Source organism: Gracilinanus agilis, chromosome 3, assembly GCF_016433145.1.
Source record: "Gracilinanus agilis isolate LMUSP501 chromosome 3, AgileGrace, whole genome shotgun sequence".
In the NCBI taxonomy this organism is placed as follows: domain Eukaryota; kingdom Metazoa; phylum Chordata; class Mammalia; order Didelphimorphia; family Didelphidae; genus Gracilinanus; species Gracilinanus agilis.
Window position 1 is genome coordinate 496979323 of NC_058132.1, and position 12067 is coordinate 496991389.

Consider the following 12067-nt stretch of genomic DNA (forward strand, 5'->3'; position numbering starts at 1 on the left):
AAGGTGGCGCCGGACGAGACGACCTGCATTCGGGCACAGCGCTGCATCACCGGGGGCCGCCCCACCTCGGCCCCCCGCCGCCGCCGCCCCCCCACCAGGGCCACCCGGGCGGCTGGGGCGCCGCCGCCGCCGCTGCTGCCGCTGCCGCCGCCGCCGCTGCCGCCGCGCACCTCCCGTCCATGGCTGGGGGCCAGCAGCCGCCACCGCAGTCTCTGCTTTACTCGCAGCCCGGGGGTTTCACGGTGAACGGGATGCTAAGCGCCCCCCCGGGGCCCGGAGGGGGTGGGGGGGGAGGAGGCGGCGGCCAGAGCCTGGTGCACCCGGGGCTGGTGCGCGGGGACACGCCGGAGCTGAGCGAGCACCACCACCACCACCACCACCACCCACACCCGCCGCACCCGTCGCACCCGCACCACCCGCAGGGACCCCCTCACCACGGCGGGGGCGGAGGTGGCGGAGGGGGCCCGGGACTGAACAGCCACGACCCGCATTCGGACGAGGACACGCCGACCTCGGACGACCTGGAACAGTTCGCCAAGCAGTTCAAACAGCGGCGGATCAAACTGGGCTTCACACAGGCAGACGTGGGGCTGGCCTTGGGCACCCTTTACGGGAACGTGTTCTCGCAGACCACCATCTGCCGCTTCGAGGCCCTTCAGCTGAGCTTCAAAAATATGTGCAAGCTGAAGCCTCTGCTGAACAAGTGGCTGGAGGAGGCCGACTCATCAACCGGCAGCCCCACCAGCATCGACAAGATCGCCGCCCAGGGCAGAAAGAGGAAGAAACGGACCTCCATCGAGGTGAGCGTCAAAGGGGCCTTGGAGAGTCACTTCCTCAAGTGCCCCAAGCCTTCGGCACAGGAGATCACCAACCTGGCCGACAGTCTGCAGCTAGAGAAGGAGGTGGTGAGGGTCTGGTTCTGCAACCGGCGGCAGAAGGAGAAGAGGATGACACCCCCGGGGATCCAGCAGCAGACGCCCGACGATGTCTACTCACAGGTCGGCAACGTAAACGCGGACACGCCGCCCCCACATCACGGACTGCAGACGAGCGTGCAGTGAAGATGGAGAGAATGAGAGACGGAGAGAAAGAGAAGGAGGCACCAGCCACCGCAGCAGCCGCCGCCGCCGTCGCCTCCGCAGCTGCCGCCAGCCACCGCCAGCCGACACCACCGCCAGCCACCGCTGCCGCCGCCGCCGCCACAACAGAAAATCAGCAGCAACAACAGCGAGAGGAGAAAACATCCATCCCCTTCTTGCCCCCCACCTCCTCCGCCCCCCATACCTACATAGTGCACACACTTTTGTAAAAAGGAAAAAAAAAAAAAAAGACAAGAGGATGGAGGAGAACACCAAAATCAAAGAAAATGGGGGCAAAGCAAAAAAGAAGCTTAATAAACACCCAGACTGTTTAGACTGTTTTATATATATACGTATATATACATATATACATATATAAATAATGAAAAAACGTTTGGAGAAAAAAAGGGGGAGCGATCAAAGAGATCGCGTTTATACTGTGGTGGTTTTTCATTTTTTATTAGGGGGGTGGAGATGCATACTGCACCAGAACTACAGATGTGGGATTTCTCCCTAAATTATCCCCTGTTGAAGCGGTGGACAAGACAGCACCCACCTCGACACTTCTCTCCTTCTCTCCTCTTTAAAAATATGCCCCCCTCCCTACTTTACTCTCCCTCCAAAGGGCTGTCTAATGTGATTCACGGAAACTTTCCCTTTCATTCAAGGGAGCAGTCCAGAAAGGAAGAAGTAAAGGCATCTGGTTTGATCAGAGGATGCCTACCTGCATTCCAAGACCCTGGGCTTTTTTTTTTTTTTTTGGGCCATATTCACAAAATTCTGGGGCAAGCAGACAAGCAGACATCTACTCTGAAATGAAAAATATCAGTGCACTTCAGAAAAGGAAATATGCACACAGCACTAAAATAAGCAGACTGAATAACTGAAGTAAAAAAAGAAAGAAAATACCCTTAAAGTTGACCCCAAAAGAAAAAGATGGGTGGGGGAGGGGAAGAGGGACAAACACCGGAGAAGAGGGGGAAGAGGAGAGACTCCCAGTCCGTGAAAGTTCGAGGTTCTAGGAGAACTTTGCATGAATCAAGGGCAACAGCAAGAGAGAAATGGGAAATAAATCAAGCCTGTCAAAGTCGTGGTTTTGACGGCTGCCACTCAACGTGGAAGATTCATAAAAATCCACCGCTAATATTTTTTTTATTAATATTTTTATTTTTATTTCTGGACTGATTCAGATAAAGGGATTTAGAAAGACTGAGTATCTGCAGCTGCACTTATCTGAACTTCTCCTCTCCTAAATACGTTGCCAACTTTGATTGAATGGGTGCTGTGGATGTGATTATATAATACTGCCATTTCCAAGCAGTGTTTTTGGTAGGTTTTAATAAACAGACTTTTCAAAAGACGGCAATATAGAATTGTTAGATCCGTTGTTGATCTAAAAATATTTGCTTTATATTTTCATTAAATGACTTCTTTTAATATTTTATTCAGAATACCTATGAACTGCTGCAAAACGGTAATTTATTTTTCCCCAGATCTTGTATTACGTGTTTTTTTCAGACGAGCACAAATCAAAAATGAAATGAAAATATGGACAGTTGTTAGGTAATAAGGGTATCTTTTGATGTGATAATTTGATTGTAATTTAATTTGAGTAGTGATTCCGTAAGAGCTGATTGAGAAAATAAATTTGTTAGAATGAAATAGTCTGTGTCTGATGCGTAAACATTGTGTCGAAAAAAAAAAAAGTACTCAAAATATTTTTAGACAATGCAAATCCTTAAGTGATAGAATTAATGAACTATAACCTAAACCACTTAAGGTTTTTGGAAATGCAGAATAAAAGGAAAGGCTTATTCATGCTGGGAGCGGTTTAGGATAGTATTGACTCCTCATAAATTCATAAACTCCCTAATATTCCTCTCCCTCAATTTCAGTGAACTTCTTTTTAAATGAGAAAGTGGAATAATGTAGCTAGTAAATAACCCTCTTCTTGGAGATACCTGTATTCTTTTAGCCTAAGACTACAGTGCCTCACTAAATGTACCAATTGATCATTAATGGTTCATACAGAATGCTCCAAAAAGTTTAGCTTCTCTTTCCCCTTTCCTTCCTACTTCCTCCTCTCTGTATTTCTCTGTGTCTGACCTTTTTCCTCGAAACTAAAAAATAGTGGAGGATAGTTTTTTAAGCCTAAAAATGATTTTATACAATGTAATATCTGAATGACAATTGCATTTATCTTTTAAATTTTAATGTATTTTAATGGAATAATATACTCCCAAAATTCTAGTTACAATCTGTGTAATTGTTGTCTCAGGCTCTTGGTACTCAGTGTTAAGTACTCCAATGTTTTCTTCATTCTCAGCAGTTTCTACTCTTCTTTTTACAAGGGGGTATATTAGTTTGTCAAAGATGCCTTTAGATACACCAGAAAGGATTGTCATACTTATCAACTGAATTTATTAATATTTACAGATGTGTGAAAGTGAAAGCTTTCAATATTTAAGGTTGTAAGAACTAAATAAGCAAAAGTATCTGTAGAGTGAAATCCCTAATTAGTATACTTTTCAAAAAATACTTTTTTGTGATAAAGCTTAAGTATTCTATAGTCTGATTTTCTACCCCCTTCACTTTCTCTCTGTCCCTCCCCCCCCCCAATCTTTGCCCTCTGTCTCTTTCTCTCTCTGTCTCTGTCTCTCTCCTCCTCCTCCTCCTTCTCCTCCTCCTCCCCCTCCCTTTCTCTTTCTCTGATTGAAACTGGACTTAAAAACTGGGGAAATTGTTAGAGAAACAAGAAAGAGTTGTTCCTTTTGGATAGGTCTGGTGTCACTTTCATAAATCAAGGCCAACCAGATAGGCCTATATTAAGATGCTTTATTTTTAAATGCCATCTTCGGCTAAAAGTCACAATCATTTGAATTTGTGAAATTTGGGAAAGACCATTACCTAAAAGAAAAAGAGAAGAATATCAAATGAAGGAACCATAATTTTAGTCGTTTCTACTTTGTTGCTTTCTTTTGGTTCAGTAATAGCTGTCCAGCAATTTTATAACCTGGAAGGGAATGGGAATATAGGAGGGAGGGAGAGAAGGACTTCATCAGTTTTACCGTCTTCAGGGGATTCAAAGAATGGCCGTCTAATGTGGAGGTAGAGGGTTGGGTGGGTTTGTGTTTATGTGGTGGATACTATTAACACGTGAGGTGGAATCCTGTTTTTCACACAGGAAGGGTAGTGGCTGATTAGACAAGGAACAGGTCTATTTCAATTTCTTAGAGGTATTTGGTTACTGGATTTGGATGACAACAAAGGCTAACATTAGGTTTCACACTGTTTTCTATTAAAAAGCAACCTTGGCCGGTTTCTGTGGAAGAAAGGCTGATTTTAGGGTTGCGGAATAACCTTTAGGTTGAAAGGCTGGCTAAAATGTGCCCATTTGTGTAATTATTTTGCATAGTCAGTGAGGTCATTTTGTCCCAAAATAATAATAAAAGCATTATTATTATTATTATTATTATTATTAAACAATCCTTTGAATGTATTTGGAAACTTCAGGGTTGCAAGCACATGGATAACAAAGTGATGGATAGCTATAATGGAGAGGTTTATGCTAAGGGTTATATTGTTACACGTGTAAATAATGAAAATATTGTTATATATCACCAGATCTTTTAATGAATTTAGGCATTGTTTTCATTTATACCATCAGTGTGACTCTTGTGCTTAGCAAATGAGTCTCCACTTTTCCTCCATTTTTGCCCACCCACCCCACCCCCACCCCACCCTGTTTCCCTACCTAGACTAAAGGAAAGCCAAATGTTTAACAGAGTTATATTTAATCAGTCTGAATAATCCCAAGATGTGATTATTTAGTTTACAGTTTCTTGTTCCTAAGCCTCAGTCCTCTCACTGACTTCCCGTCTTTTCTCTACAAGCCTATATGAGAAATCATTTCAAGGTCTAAAATAGTCACCTCACTGTTGTTGATCTACCTTTTTTCTTTTTTTAGAATTTAGCACAGATCTACTTCTTTGTTTCCAAATACAACCATTCCTAATTGACCTTTAGAGAGATACCTTATGCTTTTCTGTAGTATCTGGTGTTTGCACATGGCAATGTTCCTGACTTGTTCTGTATGAATGGTTTTCAATGGGACGTTCAGAGAATAATTGGTTCTAATATGAAATGCAGTATATACTATTGATAGTTTTATCAATAAGTGTAATATTTTAAATAATTTTAACAATTAAATTTGTTTTTTAAATTATATATTTGTAAAATATTTATCCTGTTGAAAGCAACAATATATTGTTGTATTTATTCGTTTTATTTTTGTAATAAATGATCAACCTCTTCAAGTTAAAGCAAAAATGACACTTTTATATACTTATGCATAAATACATTTTAAGAGATGGATATACTTGCACCAATTTGTATGGTAAACAGATGAGATCCATCAGTAGGTTGTTTTCAGAACTAAATAGTAGGGGAGAAACATTCTCTCCACATGGAGTTTAGTTTGCTTAAGTTCTAGGGTAATTAATCAAACTCTAAAATGGATGCAACAAGTATTGGCACTGGATACAGAGTTGAAATTAATTATTTAGGACCCAGACCTTCCCCTCCTCCCCTCCCCACCTCCCCCAGGAAAGAAGATAGAAATTCTTAGGGAATTTTCTTATTTTGTGGAATGCACGTGGCTGGCTAGAAAAAGGAAAACAAATGCATCGTACCGGTGAAAACTCCAATTATTTTCTATTTCAGTTGGAGATACTTAGTTATGTTCAGTCTTGGGGAGGGGAGAAAGAGAGTTGAGGAGTTGGGGATACCAACGAACCCTAAGCAAGATGCTCTAGGGTTGTCTTTCGCTATTTTGAAGGGAGGGTGGGAGGAAAGCAGAATAAAACAATTTAAGGACATTCAGATAGATTCCAAAGAACAGCATCTCTTTCTGCCCGCCCATTTATTGGCAAAAATAAACAAACAATAAAGAGCGACGGGGGGCTGATAAGGATAAAAATGGTTGTTTGGTCTTGACTACTTAGCTCTAACTTTATGCCTGTGGGTCACTTGCTTAGCCCAGCTCCTTACCTTTCATCTGGAGGTCACTCACGTGACGTCGGGATTGCTAGTGCTGCACCGAAGGCTTGACCTTGACTTCCATAAGGAAATCAGTAGGCTCAGTGTTTTGCTCTTTAATTTGCTCTACCCCATAGAAGGAAATACGCGGAGAAGTTAGATAACTTGGGGTGGGGTGGGGGGAAGAAGAGGGATCTGGTGAGGAGAGGTAGTGGAAGAGAACTATTTAATCATATACTTGGTTTTATTAGATCAGATCATGACCTATTAATTAGATTATTCTTTTTCCTTCTTGGTTTAACATCCGTGCTAGTTCCTGTATCTTAAAATATGAGTGTGAATGTGGAAAGCATGGACCTATGATGTAACTCTATTTCAGCTACAGGAGACTGGTCTTCTGGCAGACTGGGTGGCTTAATTTCTTTTATGAGTCCGGTTTTCCTAAAGGAAAAATCAACTCTGGAAGTGACCTCAGATGGGTCTGTGAGCACAGTTAACAGACCGTGCTAATGGCAAAATAGTGGGTGAGTGGATGTGCCTGGTGTTTCTGTTTGTTTGTTTGTTTGGAAGTGGGGGAGGAGTTGAAGAGTGAGGATACGCAGCGAATCAGTCTCCAGAAGTTTAGAGATGCAGTGGATTTCAGGTGTAGGGATATGACTCAGGTAAAAATAGGAGACACTTTAATAAACAGGAAGTTGATGTGGTCAGGTAATGAATAAAAGGGTGTGTCGGTATGGTGTGGCTGTGTGTTTGTAAGAAAAGCTGAGTGCTGGTGGGTGGCAAGTTTTTGTTTATTATTAGTATTGTTATCTCTACTGTGGTTATTGCTGGATGGATGGCTGTCTCTAACCTGCTTTTTGCTCGTGGGCAATGGGAGACCTGCAGGGAGGGAGGGAGCCTCCTGCCCAGGCCCTCCGCTGTAGCCAGCCTGTGCAGCTCACCAGTGGCAGCTGCTACGGATCCCACAAGTTGTTTTCCTCGTGGCGACCATTCAGCAAAACGCACGATCCTTTCTCAAAGATTTAAATTTCGCGGATGAATTACCATACACTGGTTGCTTAGCAACTAAATTCAAGCAGGGCTAAGAATATGCAAGCTTTTTGTATTCTCATTAATAAAAATGCCACTCTGACACAGCAACCTGACTTTGGATCACTGCAACTTCTGTTAGAGCCATAGGAGAATACAACCCGTCTCCTCCATTTAATTACAGATCAGAATAGCTTGAAATGTGATGTTTTGTTAATCTATCTTCCTAAAAGCGATGTAAAAAATAACGGCTTTTCAAGAGCAGCATAAAACTCTCTCTCTCTCTCTCTCTCTCTCTCTCTCTCTCTCTCTCTCTCTCTTTTTAATGGAGCTGTCTGTCGATGTTAGCGATAGCTGTAAACCGAAACCTTTTGAAACACATAGTTTTTTGCTTCTTTCCTCTCCTATTCCCCACCCCAATCCAATCTAAAAATATCACTGCACTGGGAGCTACAGAGATTAAACTACAGTGGAGTTAAACTAAGAGGAAACTAGTGGCCACTGGAGAAAATAAGCTACAAGAGAAGAGAAAGGAAGAGAAAGTCATTAAAGTTAAGTTGGAGAACTATTCGGTGGGAGTAAGGAAGGTGCTTGCGAATGCTCGAGAGGCCCCGGCGGTGGTGGTTTTGTAGAGAAGGGTATTCTACCTTGCTTAGCTCAAATCAACTTTTACTGCATTTCTGTTCCCGAACGGTAGTAGGTATTTCTGTGGGGTTTTTGAGGCAGCAGGGGCTAATGTTTCAGGCTTGCCTCCTCTGCTCTCTCCCTGCTTCCAAATGAGCCCACTCTGGGTCAGACTCTATCCGAGAAAAGCTCCTAAATCGAAAGGGTTGCCGTGGCCACAGCCTCAGTGGTCCCCCTTCTCCGAAAGTCTGATGCAAAATCTAGGGAACAAACAGGATGCTCGGAGTAATAGAATATTAAAAAAAAATAAAAAAATACCTTGTGCTGCGAAGTTGTTAGAGAATGAAATGCTTGGGGGCGGAAAGGGGGTGGCGGGGGGAGGTTGAGGTTTAAGTGTAACAATGGGAATACAAGTTGATTACTATACAGAAAGATTGTTAAGAAACAAGTGAAGGTTGTTTATAAAGGTGATACTATTTGAAAGGTTTGGGTAAAGGAAAGTTTCAGTGAAACTCTGGGCCAAAGCCTCCTGTTGTTGAATGAAAGGTTTGGTAGTTTTCAATTGGGTTCAAGGCACTTTCTTAGATATACTGGTGTGCGCGCGAGTCTCCATGTATGCGCGCGTGTGTGCGTGTGTGTGCGCGCGCGCAGAAGGGAAGAGAGTTTTTCTCCCCCCAGACTCGATTTCTACTGGATTTAAAATAAAAGCATGTAGCAAACATTTAAATAAGAAAGGCAAGGAAGGGAGTAGCTGCGGCTATGTGAAGACTAGAACTGATTAAGTTCAACACCACCCAAGATCTTAGCCCCCTGCTTTCTACGGTGATAATGAGATGGATATCAGAGCATAGCTGAGCACTGGCAAATAAGCAGAAGCTAGGGAGAGGTATGGATAGCTGTGCTACATTCACACACTTACACACTTTTCCTGGATGTTTAAAGGCTCCCAAATCCAAGCTGTTTTCATTTTTTTTAAATAAAAAAAAATTAAAAGTTGGAAGCTACAGAGATCCTGATACCACAGCGACAGCTGAAAGTATGTCCTAAATTAAGGAAATGTGTAAACTAGAAAGAACATGTCTACTGGTGACCCTCGATAGTTGAGGAAGCCCAATTTTTACTGCTAGATATTGTAATGTTACCTATTTTCATTGGAGAGAGATGAATGTATGAGTATTGTGAGATCGGGTCTGAGATGGAAGCTTTTCTATGTTACTATGTCACTAGGCTTCATAGTTTTTCAGTGTAAAGTGCATAATAAGCAGGAAACCACTTATTTACAAATAAAATTATCCTGGACCAAGCCAGCATTCCATGTATGTAATTAATTAATAGAATTCATTCTTTCTCCTCCCTCTTTGGAAACAGAAATGTTGGCCTTAAAAAATAGCTGTATTGTTGAGTTCGGAGTGAGGGAATCATAGCCATGGAAGACATTGGCTATATTAAGAGAGAGAGAGAGAATCATAGACGTATATACTATTTCTAGTCAATTAGTTGTTTTTTTTTTTTCATGTATGGGACTAGTCTTTTGAAAGAGAATTTATAATATTCACTATTCTGAAGGTAAAACATTGTTTATGGCAATTGGGTCCCATCTTTCCTAGAGGAAGATTATTAGAAAGTAGATCTATTAGTGTGTATATGTATATGAACATCAAGCTGAAATTTAACCATCTTGAGATAGTTACGGATGTAAGACTTACACATGCAATTGGACACACACGCACACACATATTTTTTAGAGTCATTGTAGTTAAGAAATGTCTGATAAAACTTGTCTACCAACCTTTTCAGTTACCTCAGCATAGAGTTTAATATACAACATAGCACAAAATGAAGGTTTTGCTCCACAATCCATAACTTCATATGGAACTAAAATATTAGGGCTTTCTTTGCCCATATCCCAGATGACAGGGTCACTGTCATTCAGGGAGTTTTCTTTTAACCTGGCACTCTTTAAATAGAACTGTGGTCTAAGACTCTAAGGGATTGGGTCCAACAGAGTGTGTGAGAAATTGAGTCTTGAACTCATTCTATGAATTCTGGTGCTAAAGTCAGTATCAAAGATGCAGAAATTCCTTTAAGGTAAATTTGGTGCCTTTGAAGGTCTAAGCATTAACATGTTTACAAAGGACATAAAGATCAACTGCTGTCAATTTTGCTAAATCAGAATGTACAGAGTTCCAAGCAGAAAAATCAAGCAGGAACATAATTTTACAAATAATTTTTTTAGGCGGGGGTGGGTCAAGGCAGACAAAAAACCACACTGGGAGGCCACAGGTCTGTTTTGTCTTCTGGGACTTTCAGGGAAAGGCTAGCTCATTTAGTCACCTGGGACCTGACTCACGGCAGTCAAATATTCATTTCAAAGAGCTCTCAGTAAGCCAGAGTTGCAATGGGAGGTGCCAAACTTGTTCTCTGTCTCCCTCATTCAACTCAGGTTGTTACAGGAAAGTTTCCGTGCTGGTGAAGGTTCTTTTAGATTCTTCTTTCTATAAATCGTCTAATATAACCTGCAGTCTTTTGTATAGCATGTCTCTCTATCTTCTTTCTCCCTCAGATCCCAATGTTGAATCCCTCTGCTTGGTTGTCTGGGCAAGAAGAGGAGGAATGAAAGGGGAGGGAGAGAAATTAAATAAAACATACTCTAATCAGGAATCTTCAGGAAGTACCACCAACACAGTAACAAAGTGAAAATAAATCTATGAATTTTTAGTTCTCCATTTACTCAAGTGTTTAGAGTTCCAAGCCAAAGAAGGTTATTTTTTCTTAACTTTAAAACAACTTTTCAAAGCTATCTGGTTAAGCAGAATTGCCGTGTTTTACCAGTTTGAGATTTCTTCTTAACTGAGTGTTGTTTTTTTAATCGCCCTGAAAGAAAAGTTGTAACAAGTACTAGAGATGCCCCTGAAGTTGCTTTTAAAAAGGAGAAGAATGGAGTTAGCCAGCCTCTCATACATATCGCCAAGACTGGAGGGCACTGGTCCTAAATTTAGCTCTGTGAATAATCTACCTGGAGATTGAGCTTTGTTTTTTTGTTTTTATTTCTGAGGTTAGGCTGACTAGAGGTCAGTATTATTTACATATGCAGATGTTCCCGTTAGCTTTCCTTTGGCAGATTCCCTTTATTAATCTAAGGGGGTGGGGGAACAAAGAAGGATATCAATTACCTTTCTCTTTTGTTTCTCAGCCTTGAACTGAAGCTTCAAGGGGAGGAAAAATCCTAGGAGAGGAGGTACCTACTTGTATTTGTCACCCTGGCATGTCTAACCAAAAACTCTGTTATACAATAATTTGGGGACAAATGAGCAGAAATGACTATAAGGAGATATATTTGTTTGTATATGCGGCAAATGTAATAAAATTAGAGAGAGAGAGAGAGAGAGAGAGAGAGAGAGAGAGAGAGAGAGAGAGTAAGAGTAAGAGAAAAAGATGGATATTACAGTATTACATATGTCCTCCCATATATCACTGGTAAGGAATGACTTAAACATGATTAAAGGAAAGTCAAATAGATTGATGTCATCTCGAAGGGTGTGGGAAATTGTATATATATATATAATATCTAGTCAACATAAATATATATTTACCTCGTAGTTCACCCATTTTTGAAGTTCCAAACCTTATCTTAGAGTTATCCTAACTGTGTTTGCTCCCCGCTCCCAAGTGTGTCATATTATAATTCACACTTAAACTTCTGGAAGAATAAACTTGGGTAAAGAACAGAGAAGTGATTGGTCAGTGGTTACTAGATGCTAAACTTCTAAAAATCAAGCTAGTTTACCAAGCCCTTCTAAATCAGTTTATTTCTACTGCTTGGATGGTATGAGAGTGAGGGGAGGAAAGAAATATTCAGAAGCAGCACTCAATTGCTAGAGGTAGAATTCATAAACCATATCTGTCAAGGAAAAGCCAACTATTCACAACTAAAAGGTTGGGAGTTAAAATCTAGCTTATTTGAAAGAAGCAAAAAAGGGGAGGTTGTAGTGCATAGTCAGTGTACAACTTTCCCATGAAATGTATTTAAAGGAAAGCTTCAAAACAACTCAACCAGGCATTGCTAGAAAAGGCAGTTGAGGGGAGAAGAAGAAAAGGATAGATGGGGGTGGGAGTGGGGGTTTTTGAATACAAGCGAGCTGACAAAGCTGTAACAAAGCCTTCATGCAAAACTAGTAACATGGATCTTTAAAGGATCACACACCTTACAGGCGTGTACCCAATTCCTGAGACACTGAATCCAGTCAATTGTTCCCTTGGGCTCCTAAAACGTGTCTAGGTTTTAAATGGCACTCTGG

General features: G+C 41.5%; 1 protein-coding gene across 1 annotated transcript in view; it reads left to right on the forward strand.

Moving 5' to 3' along the window:
• POU3F3 (POU class 3 homeobox 3) overlaps positions 1-1153 on the forward strand; it is a 63218-nt gene extending 62065 nt beyond the window's left edge. The window contains exon 2 of the mRNA XM_044669316.1: positions 4-1153. Coding sequence (XP_044525251.1) covers positions 4-1061 — 1058 coding nt within the window. The 3' untranslated portion in view covers positions 1062-1153. The remainder of the gene's footprint in view (positions 1-3) is intronic.
• The last annotated feature ends 10914 nt before the right edge of the window (positions 1154-12067 follow it).